General features: G+C 41.8%; 3 protein-coding genes across 8 annotated transcripts in view; 2 read left to right on the top strand and 1 right to left on the bottom strand.

Moving 5' to 3' along the window:
• The window catches only part of lsm14ab (LSM14A mRNA processing body assembly factor b), a 13,663-nt gene extending 7,895 nt beyond the window's left edge, over positions 1–5,768 (top strand). For 2 of the 4 annotated variants that reach the window (XM_053678155.1, XM_017465746.3), the window contains 5 exons: positions 130–348; positions 1,004–1,157; positions 1,248–1,271; positions 1,589–1,826; positions 2,514–5,768. In XM_053678155.1, the coding sequence (XP_053534130.1) occupies positions 130–348; positions 1,004–1,157; positions 1,248–1,271; positions 1,589–1,826; positions 2,514–2,537 (659 nt within the window). In that variant the 3' untranslated portion in view covers positions 2,538–5,768. The remainder of the gene's footprint in view (positions 1–129; positions 349–1,003; positions 1,158–1,247; positions 1,272–1,588; positions 1,827–2,513) is intronic. The other 2 variants (XM_053678156.1, XM_053678157.1) reach the window with 2 other exon arrangements.
• A 2,733-nt stretch (positions 5,769–8,501) lies between these two features.
• Positions 8,502–10,297, top strand: ss18l2 (ss18, like 2). Its single transcript, NM_001201125.2, is given in 4 exon segments — positions 8,502–8,601; positions 9,104–9,180; positions 9,537–9,606; positions 9,695–10,297. Coding segments are annotated over 4 exon segments (270 nt in total). The 5' UTR covers positions 8,502–8,532; the 3' UTR covers positions 9,749–10,297.
• Positions 10,298–11,887: 1,590 nt separating this feature from the next.
• The window catches only part of garre1 (granule associated Rac and RHOG effector 1), a 48,777-nt gene continuing 45,117 nt past the window's right edge, over positions 11,888–15,547 (bottom strand). For all 3 annotated transcript variants that reach the window (XM_017465748.3, XM_017465749.3, XM_017465747.2), the window contains exons 11-14: positions 14,792–14,957; positions 14,048–14,185; positions 13,233–13,311; positions 11,888–12,794 (exon numbers count right to left, since the gene is read on the bottom strand). In XM_017465748.3, the coding sequence (XP_017321237.1) occupies positions 12,471–12,794; positions 13,233–13,311; positions 14,048–14,185; positions 14,792–14,957 (707 nt within the window). In that variant the 3' untranslated portion in view covers positions 11,888–12,470. The remainder of the gene's footprint in view (positions 12,795–13,232; positions 13,312–14,047; positions 14,186–14,791; positions 14,958–15,547) is intronic.

Raw genomic sequence — 15,547 nt, forward strand, 5'->3', positions numbered from 1 at the left:
ATTAAGCATGCAGTGTGCACTAGAGATGAGCACCAGGGATCACGGGACACAGCAGCATGGTCGTGGGGTTTTAAAAGTGATTAGTGTAGGTCTTAGCATGATGATGTATGGTTGCTGACTGATCATCAGCAGGTGCCTCTGCAGTGAGAAGAGGAAGAGGAGGAAGTGGTGGCGGAGGCGGTGGAGGTGGTGGTGGTGGTGGTGGAAATCAGCGCGGCCGGGGCCGGTATAACATGCGCAGAGACGGACCAATGAAGTTCGAGAAGGACTTTGACTTTGAGAGCGCCAACGCCCAGTTCAACAAGGAGGAGATCGACCGCGAGTTCCAGAGCAAGCTCAAAATCAAAGGTGTCATTTGAGTTTCTTCATTTACTCCACTGTTTATCTGAAAGCGTGTTATAAAGGATAAAAAAAATAAATAATAAAAACCGGGTAATTTTGGCTGTGGTATAGAAAACCTTTCTTATGTAGTGTTTAAAACGTGTTCAGTAGTGCTTTAGGTTCCGTCTGTATGCTTATGAAGAGTTTTAATCGCACAACAAATCAGTTATTGATGGGTGTGGAAATGTTTTGACGTAACCGTAGCAACAGTCGTATGCTGCTATTGTAAATCAGTAGCTTATTGATGTAGCTAAATATCATCGCTTCTTTCAGGTTCACTTGAGCAAAATCTCCGAAGATAACCAACCCCTCCCCCAAAGGCCTGCCGTGTAGGCGTGGCCGGAGCACCCGTATAACCGAGTTCAGATTGAGCCTGTCTTAAATCAGTACTAGAGGAGCAGCCTTATTGATCATTTTTAGGTTTAGTGTTTGTCAGATGATTGATATTTGCGCTTCATTTAAATAAATGCGTTCCAAGAAAAGTGCGTCAGTGAGATTAGTCGCACAGTTAAAACCTAGATCTTGGGAGGTTATAGTTTATTGAAAAAACAGAGCTTGTTGCGGTTCGATTGTGATTTAATAGTGTAGCACTAAAGGCAAGTATTGCACCGGGGATCTGCAGATGAGAAGGCGGTGAACGGGGAAGACAAGGGCGACTCGGGCGTGGAGACGCAAAACAGCGAGGGCAACGTGGACGAGGAGGACCCACTGGGACCCAAATGCTACTACGACAAGTCCAAGTCCTTCTTCGACAACATCTCCTGTGACGACTCCAGGTAGAACACGAAGACTAAGAAGTAGACGTTCTCAGACTTTTGTAGAAATATTAATCACGCTAACATGTGACGACTTTGCCTTCTTTACAGAAGAGAGAAACCTGGAGGGGGCAGGTACGTTACCGGTTTATACCATTTTTATTATTTCTTTGTACCGACACGTTTTGATTTTGACGAGGATTATTTCCGTCTACTGTATGTATGAATGTATATACAGTGCCCTCCACTAATATTGGCACCCTTATATGGTAGATATGAGCAAAGAAGGCTGTGAAAGGTTGTCTATATTGTTTAAACTTTTGTTTAAAACAATTGCAAATGCATGGGGTTTATCAAAAAGAAAAATATATATATATATTAGTGGAGGGCTCTGTAGCCTGAATATTATAGTGTGATATGTTTAAGCGGTGTGTGTGTGTTTGTGCATGTAGAGAGCGGAGGCAGACCTGGGCTGAGGAAAGGAGGATGAACGCCGAGACGTTCGGCCTCCCGTTGCGCCGAGGCCGTGGGGGTTTCCGGGGCAGAGGGGGCCCTATGGGTTTCCGTGGCGGTCGCGGGCGTTCATCCGGACGTGGCTTTTTTGCCCCGCCCCGCGGTGGACCCGGATTCAGAGGGGGGTTCCGCTCAGGACGGGGAGGACGAGGAGACTTCTCTGAATTTGAGTACCGGGTCAGCTACTATCCAATAATAAATCTAGTATACGTTCTCGCTAGTGATTCACCGGAAGGAAGATTCTGAACCGAAACTCAAAATTCAGGATGTATTTGATGTAAAATTTTACAAAAACACTATTGATTTTTTTTTTTTTTTTTTTTTTTTTAAACTGCCGAACAATGTGCGTAGGCGTGATGTGGTATAGACACAGCAGTCACGCACTGCATGTTTTCATTTATAACCCAGCGTCCTACACACTGTATCTCCTAGCGGGCAGGATATACCTCTGAACATACGAGCTGTGGGACCGGATTATTACACACGGCATCCATCTTTGCACCTCTGCAGCTCCGCCTTTAAAAACACAGTGGGCGGGGCTTAGGAGGGATTCAAATCCTCCCCGCTGTGATTTGTTTTTGCGGGGAATAATAGCAAATGTGATAGACATGCTAGGGTAATAAGGGGTCCGGGTCGTCAGCAGGTCTGGCTCGACGTAAACGTCGTCAAGAAATATTTTGGGTAAAAACAAACCACAAAAACATACGTTACACAGTAAACACGTCTTGTTTGGTTAGGATTGGTTACTTTTAGTGTCGGGTAGGGGGAAATGTATACCAGTGAAGGTTAAACATATTTGTTTTGTGTGTGTTCTGGAATGATTGGTAATTATTTATTCTTTCATGTGTATTTGATTCATTTCAGAAGGACAACAAGGTGTCGGCGTAGTTCAGAAGAGGATCGACTGCAGCGTGTCCTACAGGCTGGAGTTCTCCTCCCCTCCTCTCTCCCTCCTCCCCTATAGACACTCTGTCCGTCTGTCCTAAATCTACATCCAGTGGGGGTCGGCCTACCCCAGCTGGACTCGTTCCTCCTTTCTGCTTCCCTCCTCTTTTTTCTTTTTTTTTTTCTTTTTTTTTTTTATTTGTTTGTTTTTTTTTTAGAAAAGAAAAGAAAACAAAAAAAGTAAATCTTCAGATCTTTCTTTGATACAGACACGGAGGGGGGAAAAAAAAGCGTGAGACTTTAGTGAAATTACTTTTCAGTATTTTTGCATCAGCGTTTTAGTTCCTTTCTTACGGAAGAATAATAATAATAATAATGGGGATTGAAATGCATTTGGTGATATTCCTCTTCGGTGTACACACACGCACATGTACGCGCGCACACGTGCGCACGCCGGCGCCCGCTGATACTGTGAGCTCCCATCAGTTATAATAGCTTTTTATTTTTTCCTTTCGGTTCCCGTCTTATAGAAGCACCAAATCCGTCTGTGTGTCCTGTGTGGTCACGATGGAGAGCGTCACCCTCACAGCCTGAACCACTTCTCGGTTAGACACGTGACTCCACTGCGAGTAGCTACAGCATGTTCTCTTTCTCTGTTGCGTTCCTCCTAGTCCCCCCCCCCCCCCCCCCCCCCTCCTGACGATTCGTCCCCCTATTTCTCCACCCGAATGGTCTGATCCGGCCGTTTCCTAAATTCTCATCAACTCCGATCTCAAATGTTGGCTAATGAATAAGAAAGGACAACTGTATGTTGAATGTAATAATGCTGGTGTGAAGTTAGCGAGCACTCAATGGGATTTTAGAAATATTATTATATATATATATTTTTTTTCTGGTTTAAGGAATTATTCCTGTATGTCTTTTCGGTGCCATTGTAGACAGGAAGTGTTCCCTGCTGGAAGAGACTGCTTGCTTTCTTTCTTTCTTTCTTTCTTTTGGGTGGAAAAAGAAATCACACACTCGCTTAGAATTGATTAAAGTTGAGATCCGCGCGCCAGTGGGTATCGCCTTTCACCGATTACGCAGATGTCTTTTTTGTCAGGCTCTTTGATACGCCGACGTGTTTCAATTCTGTTACATTTGCCGCACAACTAAGCGCGTTGTCTGTCGAGTTCTTCAGGGATTGTCCAGCGCACTCTTTAACAGTACGATCAGATCCCCTCAAAGAAAACAAAATCATTTGCACTTTAGAGACGAATAACGCCATGATACACAAACTGGGTTTTTGTTTGTTTGTTTCTGCGCCATGTTCTCTTTACTTTGGCTTTAAATATGAGTAGCTCTGTGTTTTGTTTTTTTTGTTTTGTTTTGTTTTTTTTTCTTTAAAGTCTTATTAAACTTCGAATCCGAGAGAGAGGGGGGATGTATGAAGTGAAGAACAACGTGTTATCGTGAATCTAGCTCTTGTGTAATGAGGTTTGAATTCTGTTTGAGAACCTGGTAGCGTTACAACCAATCCAGGTCATGAGTTTAGAGACTGGCCCGACGCTCTGGTGCACCGCCGCTCTGGTCTCATCTTAAAATAAAATTTAAAAAAAATCAACTTTTTAGGGTCTATAAAAAGGTTTCTGCTTGGAGTGGGGATTCAGATTGTTTGAAATCAAATCAGGACGTTTTGGCGAAGCTTTTGAAGCGTCCCCAAGCTCATGCGCGAATGATCCCCCCCCCCCCCCCCCCCCCCCTTTTTAAAGAAAAATAAATAAATAAATAAATAAATAAAGAGAAGTGCTGAGCAAGCCCGTCAGACCATGACATTACCACTAACTCTTCACTTTTTTCAGCTTGAGGTTCAACACAATATAATGATATACATTGCACTAAGATAAAAATGCCTGATGTGTGTGTGTATACACACACACACACACACACACGAAAAAATGTGACAGTTTGATGGTGAACCTGGTCGCTGGCTTGAATTATACAACAAAATCGTTTACTTTTAATATCTGTTACATCGCAAGCTGTGTAATTTAAGGCTGCAGTATTTTCTCCAAAGCAGTACCATTAAGCTGGAGAAGTGGAATAGCAGAAGGGATAGCGGTGATGTCATGGTCACATGGCGGTGTGATTAGCCGATCGGATGATCTCGTGCTTTTCGGATGCGTCAGTGACGAACTGTGTGTGTGTGTGTGTGTGTGCGGAGGGTTGATTGTGTAGGACCGCTGATCCAGGGTCTGTGTTGAGTTTAATTCAGGATTCCTCCGCTGTGCTCATGGACGAATTCCAGCTCTTGAGATGCTTTATCGCGTGGTATTTAATTCGTCTTTTTTTTTTTTCCCCTCCCCCTGAATGTCAACGGAGCACTTCTCCGCTTCTCTACCAGCATTTGGGAGTTTGTATGCATTCTACGTTTTTTTTTTTTTTGTTGTTGTTGTTGTTTCGTTCGTTTCTTCTTTTCCTGCTCGTGCAAGGTTTATGATGAAAGACTCGTTCGTGCTTCGTTCTTTCGTCTCGTATCAATAAGACTCGGTAAGGTTCGTGTTCTTGTCGTGGCTTGAGGTTACCTTTGTGGCTCTTGTGTACTTCCTGTAGGCGCTACGCGATGAACCTTAGCTACATGTGGCTTATTATTATTATAATATTGGTCTATTGGTAGGCAGCTAGTATAAAGCCCTGCAGTTCAGGATGAGCCGTCTGATTGGACGATTTGGTCGTGGCTTGGAGGATGGCATGAAGGGAAATGCCTTAATGAGCCAGAGAAGTTGTGTGTCGTAAGTATTTGGGTTGTACCGAGCGCTCTCTTGCTCGTGTAGTGCAGTGCTGAGGACGTGTAAATCCTCTGGTGTGTCAAATTTGGGATTTTGCCCTAGCAAGAGAGAGAGAGTGTGTGTGTGTGTGTGTGTGTGTGTGTGTGTGAGAGAGAGAGAGAGAGAGAGAGAAGTGAGCGAGTCCTGGACTGATGCAATAATCACATTAACGCCACACACTGCCCCGGTCCTCCTCCTCCTGCTCATATGAGATGTCAGACTGTACATACAGAGTTTCATTTTGTAAAGGTGAAACAGGATTCTTTTCTCTCTTCTAAAAGAATTTGATTGGCTAACGTGGTTTTTTTTTCTTTTTTTTTTGGTTTTGTTTGTATTTCCTGAATAAAGCAATTGTACAGCATGGTGTACTTTCAGTGACCAGCTTGAGGTTTTTATTCAGAAATGAGAAATAAATAGTTGTTCAAAATCCTTGTCCTTGAATTTTTTTTTTTATTTTATTATTCTTCTCTCGTCAGTACTCCTTTTCTCCGTTCTCCTGTTTGTTTGTTTTTTTTCTTTCTTCTTTCTTTCTCTCTCGCATTTTAGACTTCGGTTCTACCTTCATCGGTGGCAACTCGCGGTTGTTGCACAGTAATTCCTGTCTGTTAAAGTCCATCGCAACCTAGCGACAGCTTCCAGAACCGCCCATGAGAATGACCTTGATACGTCCTTCCGTGGTCAAAATACTACAATCCCAATTCTGAAAAAGTTGCGACCGTATGGAAAATAGAAAAAGCTCAGTGGTTACTGATCGGAAGGTCGTCAGGTCAAACCCCAGCACCACTAAGCTGCCGCTGTTGAGCCCTTGAGCAAGGCCCTTAATGAATAAATGAAATAAATGTAAGTCAGTCTGGATAAACTCCTCCACCACATGCCGCGATGTAAATATTGAGATGTTTATCGGGTGGGACGCGGTGCAGGACGACACTCGTTAAGGAGCTCGTAAAAAATACACATGGTTCAAGTTAGCCTTGCGAGAATGTTGTGGTGCCTTTAGAAACCTCTCCAGTATCGGCAGTTCAGGCGGAAATGGGAGGAGCGCCAGTGGATATTCGCAGACTTAAGTTACGTTGGTATGTTGGACCTCTTTAAAAGGACGCATCCAGCTGAAGATGGTGGGAGAATAAGTCGAATGATATTTTTTGGATGGACAGTACAGAAAGGCTGAGGGTACAGGACTGGCGAGAATAGATGCAAGTCCTACGGTGGTGATTCCTACAATACCGCCGTGGTTATTTCCAATGCCGATAGTAGACCGCCAACTTGGGAAGAAATGGATAACAAAAAGATAAATGTTCCTAAGAGAGATTTACAGATGGATTGAAAGACCCTGGCACATGACGGAAAGCGGCTTCTGATGGCGCTGCATTGGGTGGAGGAAATTCAGCCATTCAGAACAGTCACTGGCTCGGACTCGTATTCTCCTTCGACCAAGTTTATTAAGTGGCAAGTCTACATCTAGACAAGACGTATTATATGATATTCTACAAAGCATGTTCAAAATGAGCATATTTAATAGATCGAGCAGATTATTCTTATGGGTACCAGCACGTGTTGGGATAGAAGGAAATAAGTAAGCTGGTCAAATGGCTAAGAAGGCACTGAAAAACACCAACATGGATACAAAAATAACACAAAGTAAAGCAGAAATGAAAGGAGTAATTAGAGGGGCTATGATTAAGAAAAGAAACGAGGAGGTAAAAGGTCATCATCTATCATCTACCAACATTCAAAAACAAGTTGGAAATGGAAGGAAAAACTTTGGAAGCAGGACATGATAATATCTAGACTCCGTATTTGGTCACACAGCTCTCGATCAGACGCTAGCTATTATTGCAAACATGACTCGGGTCATTGCAATAAATGTGGACTACCAGAGGCCGTTGAACATGTACTATTAAAGTGTGTAGCTTATGAAAGGGAACGACTCAGGCTAATAGAAGAATTACGTTTGTTGAACGTTGAAAATGGAACTCTTAAAACAATATTAAAGAATGCATCAGTACAGTATAAAGTCTATTATGTAATTATAAAATATATTAAAGCAATAGGTGTAATAAATAGGATTTAAGGTCCTAGAAATTTTTTTTTATATATATATAAAGATGCACCGATCTATGATAAGGACTAGAGATGATACCGATTATCGGCCGATAGTTTAAAAACATCTGATGATCAGGGCTGATTATATCCTGTCAATCAAAAGAGGGCGGGAAAACACATTGATTTCATGCTGTGTGTAAAGAAGATGTCTATGGTGTGGAATGAAGACAAAAGTGCAGTTTGTAATCTCAGTGATCTCTGCACTGATAACATTAAACACCGCAAGTGAGCAGCAGTGAAGCGGGAGTTTCAGGAGTCTTTTTTTTTTTTTTTTTAAATTAAAGCTCCAGTACACTGTTGAAAGACTTAAATGAAGACGAGTTGACAAAAAAAGTATATATTGCACAGAAAAATATATTTGTAGTGTATTTCATATCCAGTTAATGTTAATATATATATGTGTATATATATATATATATATATATATATATATATATATATATATATATATATATATAAAAAAGTTGATATTATATATTACCGGTTTGATGTTAATAATGAAGTAGAAATGCTTTTGTTTGTGGTGAGTGAATGTGAGACTAACAGTTTTTTTTTGCAATTCAGTCAATGTTAATATGAATTAATATCATTCAATAAGTTAATAATCTTACTTTAATCTTCAGAATTGAGTTCATGTGTTCATGTTAATCAGAGTAATGTGTTTTCTGTTGATGAGACCAGTTACTGTCAAACAACGTGTTGAAATGGAGAGAATAAAGTTTTTATTTGCATTTCTTTCAGAATTGTGGAATTAATTATTATTCATTTAAAAGAAGGTATAAAAGAGAACTATCGGTATCGGCTGAGAAATTTAGTTTCGGTGCATCTCTAATATATAAATATATATGTGTACGTTTTGTTTTGTCACTAATATCCGTCATGCTTCACACTCCAGCCCAGTAGGTGGCGGAATTGCACTTTGAATCGAACCGCCATTAAAAGGAAAGAAGAAGGCTCTTAACGTGAAGCGAATCATTCGTTCGAGAATGAAGGATCACTACTGCGTATGCGCAGTGGAAACCAGCAGCGAAAAAGCACTGCGCATGCGCAGCTCACAGGGCACTGGGTAGCGTCGAGCGGTTGTAAACATGTCTGTTGTTTTTGTGCCAAAGAGACAACGTGGGAAAGCGCAAATTAACCAAGAAACCATTCAGAGAGTAAGTAATTGTAACTGAGCAAAAAAAGCAAAAAAGCGTGTGAAAGTTGAATTAACTAGTTACACGACCAACTATGTTAACTAGCTAGCATAAACAGCTAGGCTAGTTTCGTTTCAGGTAGTAATGTTTTATTTTTTAACAGCGTTTAACATTTAAAAAATAAAGTCTTGGGTGTAATTCGGCACTCTGAAATCTTAGAAAAACGCGTAAACTACGTTTCTCAAAAGGAGGCGTTCTTCTTCGGTGGTCCAAACGCTGCTAGGTCATGCCACACGTTAACTTGTCCGCCATATTGGAAGGGGCTACATTAACTCATAAAGCAGTATAAATCTATGGAGAGTTGCATGTCTCCCCTGCATAAATCGATTCTAACTCATTCTAACAAATTTCCACAAAGTTAGTTTTCTCAGACAAGTCATCAATGCGTATTATAGACCTGATAATGTGCTTTAGAACTAAATAAAAATAAAACACTGTGTTTGTCTGGTGTGCTTTATTACAGCTGCTGAATGAAAACGACCAGCTCGTGAGATGTATAGCGGAGTACATGCAGAAGGGCAGAGCCACTGAATGTGTACAGTAAGCACTGAGCTCATACACACTCATACTTTATTACATCTAATAAATCCATGCATCTCTCTTCCTTTTCTTTTTAAGCTGACATGACCGATTCAGAGTCTCGTAGATGGCGTGTTTTCATTTGCAGAAATGCAATTCTAAATGCTGTGTAAACATCCTCCCGCTGATTAAAGTTCGCTTCGGTTCTCTACATGTTTAGGAGTGTGTTTTGTGAAAGTCCTACAGGAGAACCGGACTCGTTGGAAGTGATGTTTAGACTCGTGGCACTAAATGGCTGATTAAAGGAACCATTTTAACGACCAATCTTTGGCCTTTGCTGGTTTAATATGCAGACATGACTTCTTATTTATGTGCAGGTATCAACAGATCCTCCACAGAAACATAGTTTATCTAGGAACGTTAGCAGATGCCAGTCCTGATGTGTCTGTAAGTCCATCACAACCTGCACAACTCTCACACACTCACACCTTGTGTTGCATAATCTTAAATTGTAATGACCCCGCTTGTCTTTCAGGCTCCTTGTGAAGGCGCAACTCTCACTGGAACGAAGGACGTCTCTAAAACCTGATATAGAGCCGCATCTGCAGTCTGACTGAACCTTGCAATATGTACGGTGTTTGTTTTTTTGTTTTGTTTTTTCTTTTCTTTAGGGCTAGTTACACCTGAGCGCTGTTCCATCCTTCATTCTGATTGGCCAGGTAGTGTTGATTTAACCTTGCGTAACAGCGGCTTAGACAGAGGACGGGTTTTTGATCGTCGTTTCTATCGGAAGGTGGACAATAACGTTAAAGGGATTCAAAGACAAGTGGTTAACATTTGTGGAAGGAGTCTCCAGTGTCAGCGTTTCGTAATGGTCAGTTTATCACCGTGGCAACGTCTTCAGAACGCAGGACTAATGTCGAGAGATGTTAAAACGGAATGATTGTTTAGAGCTGCTGTAATACAAGCGAGAACTCGTTTCGTGGACGTTCCAGAACAACTATAAATGGATAAAAAGTACACATTTTGTTTCTTTAGTTCCTTGTTAAGTGTGTAAGAGAAATAAATCACTTCAGGATGTGCCTGGTCATGGCCTCAGAGCCACTTTTGGTAAAAAAATAAACTGCTAATTAAATTGTGTGTGTGTGTGTGGTTTTAAATGAGAGCGTATGACTCGTTCTGTATTATGTTTATTTATTTTTTTTGCATTGCTGGTACACTTGTAAAGATTCAGACGCCAGCTCTAGTGAATAAGCAACGTAAGCCAAGCGCTCCCTCTTCACGTCATCGTATCATATCGTCCCGGGCTTTGTGTTATTCGTGAAGCCACTAGTAAACCGTTTCTGACACAGCCCAGTAATGCTAACGTTTACAGTCCAAGGTCTTCAAATATGTCTTTTTAAACCAAAAAAAAAAAAAAAAAAAGGGTGCAACAGTTTTGGGAGAGAACACAGACCAAGCAACAACCCCTATGTTTTGATTGTGCAAAGCACAGAACTATAAAAAGATATATATTTTTATATACAGCAAATGATTCTCTGTAAACATGTTAAGTATGTTAGTTTCAGGAAGGAGGGAAAAAAAACAAAAAAAAACATGGTCATATCATAAATACAGGCAACATCGGCATCCACAAACTTCAGAAAAAGAAAAGATCCTGGTCAGTTTAAAATGCGATGAAGGGCGGGGAGGGGGGAAAGAAAACAATCCAGACCACCCCAATCTAATATCGGGCTTTAGTGTTTGTGATTTTAATTGTATTTGGTGACGTTTTTATAGATAAGTTCAACTCTGTAGGAAAAATAATAATAGTAATAATAAGGAAATGTGCTTTTCACATCTTGGGGAAGAAAAAAAATAATGTTTTACTTAATAAGCCTATATTATGTTAACATATACAGTAATGGTATAACATAAGAAAATACAAAAATAAGATTAATACTGTCAATATCTTTAACAAGAAATATATCGTATCTCAAAGGAACAGATGTAATGAGAAGTCGTTTTTTTGTTTGTGTAGTGTTTAAGTGTTGCGCCAATAGCCAATCGAGAACAGAAAGTGAGCGGACGATGATGAACAGAACGGGGCGTCTCTCGCTTCTTTTCATTACAGGTTACTAGACTCCATCTGCTTCCATCAAGCACCTTTCACTGACTGAACAACAACAACAATAACAACAACAACAACAACAACAACAACAACAACGCTTTGGTTGGAGAAAAAGAAAGAAGGGGGGGGATTATGCAAGTGCTATTAATATCAACACATGGCACATAGTTTACTTACTGCGAACGTTTTCTTTTATTCTGTTTTAAACTTTGTCAGATGTTGAAAAAGTAGTGTATTTTCTTTTCAAATTACACATCTGCTATGATTTATTATATTTCTGCCGAGCCTGCTCAAAGCTTCTTCTTCATAAAAAGAATTATTCGTTATTTTTCTTCCGAGTCATTTACACGCTATGGAAGAGTAGCTTATGGGAGCTGTAGTCTAAGTGATCCGACACGAGATTTTGGCAGTTAGAGCTTTTTTTTGTTTGTTTTTAACTCCCTCCCCGTCCCTCGCCGATACGGTAACGGCGACCGGTTGTGTCCCGTTAGGCTCTGACGCGCGCCATGAGATCCGCTCTCTACGAGTCCACGGCAGCCTGGAAATAAACTGGAGAATTCCCGCTGAGAGCTGTTTTATGATCTTGGCAGATTTATTTATTTATTTATTTATTTTGGGGGGGGGGGTTTCTAGACTCGAGCATTTTTTGGCGCGGAAGGAAGCTCAAGCGACAACTTCACTAGCTGCTGGAAGCGGGAGTCATGCACTAATTCGGCGCGAATGGCAGTTTGGAAAACCGGGGACTCGTATGGATCTGACAAATACAAAAAGAAAATATATATATATGCCACAATGTTCAATATAAATTCGCCTATAAAAACACACTCGTCTAAAGGACTATCAAAATTGGGATATCGGAGTTCGGTCCAGAGTAAAGTGTCGGCTACGGGGGTGTAACTAAGCACATGAGTAAGGGTGTGATGGTGTCGCCATCCACCTGACCTCATATGTTAGTCCTTTCCGACCTCCTGACCCCCCCCCGCCCCAAATTTACATGGCGTGATGGTGTGAGCTGTAGCATCTCGTCTTTACACCAGCACCGACTCCAACCGTGGCATAACCATGGCAAAACCCTTAACCGCTGGTCTAGGACCAGTCTACAGCTTACCCAGGGACCTAAACGTCATGATTACGCTCCCTGGTCTCAGAACAGCGATTAAGAGGAAGCCGGGGCGAGGCGAGGCAGTGGAGAAGCGCGGGGTCAGTACTGGTGCAGGTACGAGGGCCGGTGCTCAGGTTTCAGAGGGAAGTTTTTGAAGCCTTTACTCAGAGCTTTATGCTGCGAGACCTGCTGCTGCGAGACCTGCTGCTGCTGAGTGAACGGGAAGCCGGACGAGAGGCCGCTGGAAGGAGAGCACTCATTGGCTGTTGACCAAACCGGAGACTGCAGCATTTGCATGGAGTCACCCCATTGGCTGGAAGGTATCGTCATTTGATAGAGGGAAGAGCTGGGATTGGGCATGGTGTTGGAGTGGGTGGAGTGCTGCCACGGCGCCTTCGGAGGCCATGTTTTAGTTTTGCTGTCCTGCGAAAACAAAAGGAAGAAGAAAAGAAAAAAAAACACGTACGGTTAACGAGACTCGCTGAAGTGCTTTATTTTTGTCTGGAGCGTTATTCCAATTTCCAACGATTATAACGTCGTTTACTAACGACCGACGCGTCACACTTTTTAACGGTTTATACACACGGGGTCTTCATGGACACTTTTCAACAAAATGTCTTCCCACGTTTTTCATACTTAGTTTATATATTTATTTATATATACACACATTAAAAAAAAAATTCCAGATAATTTTTAAGAACGCCTTTGACAAAAGAAGGACGTATTGAAATTGTCGGGAAGCTGTCGCGAGGTGGTGACGGACTTTAACAGGAAACACGGTGGGCGCTTCACGCTGTTGCCGAACCCATCAACAAACCAGAAGGACCTCAATAATCAGTATTGACCTGGGACAAGTCTTACCTGGTTATTGTCATCACTGGCGTGGTGGAGAGGAGGTGAGGGCAGCGTACACACTTCCTGCTCACCACAGCTGTGTTTCCTACACACACACACACACACACACACACACACACACACACAGCATTCAGATACTCTATTAAGTATTACAGCTAATATGTCAGTGACTGATAATATGCATTCATAGCTAATACCAAAATGTTCACTTAATGATCACACTGTTTTATTGAGGAAGCCAAAATAAAAACAAGTTACAGTAGCAATAGTCAATTTTTTAAAACAAAAATTCTTACTTGTACAAATAACCTGCAAAATATGTGGATGTACATTTTATAGCCACACTATTCTGTAGATCCTGGGGCAGAGCTTTGTGAACATGGGTGGGAATTCGGTGGGGATCGAACCCACGTACTGAACCGTTAAAGAGCTGATCTTAAAAAAGAGACTAATCTTATCTAATGCACCTTTAAAGCTCAAGGGCATGTTAAAGCTAAATGTTTCCACTGAAGTTCCTGAACCTTCTGAGGAACCGTTCCCTGGGGGGGATGGGGTTGTCTGTGTGTGTTGGGGGGGGTTAGAAGAGTTATTCATTTTGTGAATCACAGATGTTATGTTCAGCAAGCCCCACCCTAATAGTTCCTTTTCAACAGAATCTGGTGCAGGAGCTAAAACGGTTCCTGGAACTGCGGCCTGTGAAACTAAAACTGAACCAGGTTTCTGTGGTGGAAATGCGTTTAAATTCCTGTGGTGGAAATCCACCTATAAGGACAGTATAGGGTCTGGTGAGCGTGGTTTGTGTGTGTTTTTTTTTTTTGTACCTTCTTGGCTTGACTGCAGCTACCAGATCAGGACCAGAGAACATGGAGAACAGGCTGTCCCCGTTGGCTGAGGAGGTTTCGTCACTCGAGCTGGCAGAGTCACCCTGATTGGCTGACCAGGTACTGTTCACTGCTTCCCTGCTCACAGAAAAACACTCTGTCAGTAAACTCTACTTTTCAGAGTATAAAGACACACTCCTTAAATAAAAATCAATCCTACACATCACTATGTTTGATAACTCGCATTCAGGTATTAGCCTTTTGTTAGTGTTTTTCTGAACACGGTCATGGCACTTAGCTCGTTTGTTATGCCAGTGTTTGCAGTATATACCATTATATTACTTTTATTTTATTGAAAACTTTTATTTACAGCTTCTAAACCTGCACTATAGAGAGCCACAGTTTTTTTCGGTCTGGATATCCAGTGCCGTGCTATTTCCGGAACGCGTCTGTCCATCTGTCCAACGGACAAGTTATTACACATCGATGCCTAATGCCGAGACCTCATAATACACTCGGTAGATTTTATTTGTCCAATCATTGCCTCTATGATGATTCCTGAGTTTCAGCGCCATGCTGAAACTGGCTTGTAGTATGAAGCTGTCGAAAATGCAGAACCTGTGATCTAAAAAACACATTCATGCAAATTATGCCAAATATGAGAACAAGGATATGATCATAACATCACAGAGATGGTGTGTGTGTGTGTGTAAAACCTACTGTAGATACAACAAAGCTACTTACCCCTCGCTATAGTATTCTGGGTGGGACCAGGTCCTGTGCTGGTCGTCTGGGAGGGGCCAGTTGCTACGGGGGTTGCTGGGACGACGCACATGCTGTGCTTGCCTCTTCTGCTGCATCGCCTGGTTGACCCCAGCGACATAACGCGCAAACTCTGGATCTGAGCCGACTGAGAGACAGATAGATAGAGAGAGAGAGAGAGAGAGAGAGAGAGAAGAGAAGGAGAGAGAGAGAAAGAAAGAGAGCAAAACAAAACATGAGCTGTAGTATCATTGATGGACAGACAGGGGGCATCAGTGAGTAAAAAGGAAGGGAAGGAGAGAGAGCTTGGTGCGGGTGGAGGGACTGGATTCAGCATGCTCAGCTCTTTTGCCCCAGTGTGTTCAGTCTCTTTATCCAGAGTTGTCCAGCACAGCACAAACACACAAAGGAGCCATCAAAATCTGGCTCTGTGATAATGTGACCGTTCCTAATGCGCTATGAAAAACACCACATACACACACACCTACTTCAGCCAGTGAAAACATTAAACACACATACCTTATACCAACAGTTCCAGGAGGGTCCCCAGAATAGTCAGAGGATCCATGATTTAAACAAAACTGTTACAGTGGAGGAAATTACAATCCTCATCATTAAAGTTGGGTTTAGGGGTCCAAGCAGCAAAGTGTTCAAACCTAATGTGTTCTCTATGGCTCCAACTATATTTTTATTTATATATAAATATAAAATATAAAATATATATATATATATATATAT

The sequence above is a fragment of the Ictalurus punctatus genome, chromosome 4 (genome assembly GCF_001660625.3).
Source record: "Ictalurus punctatus breed USDA103 chromosome 4, Coco_2.0, whole genome shotgun sequence".
NCBI classification, from domain to species: domain Eukaryota; kingdom Metazoa; phylum Chordata; class Actinopteri; order Siluriformes; family Ictaluridae; genus Ictalurus; species Ictalurus punctatus.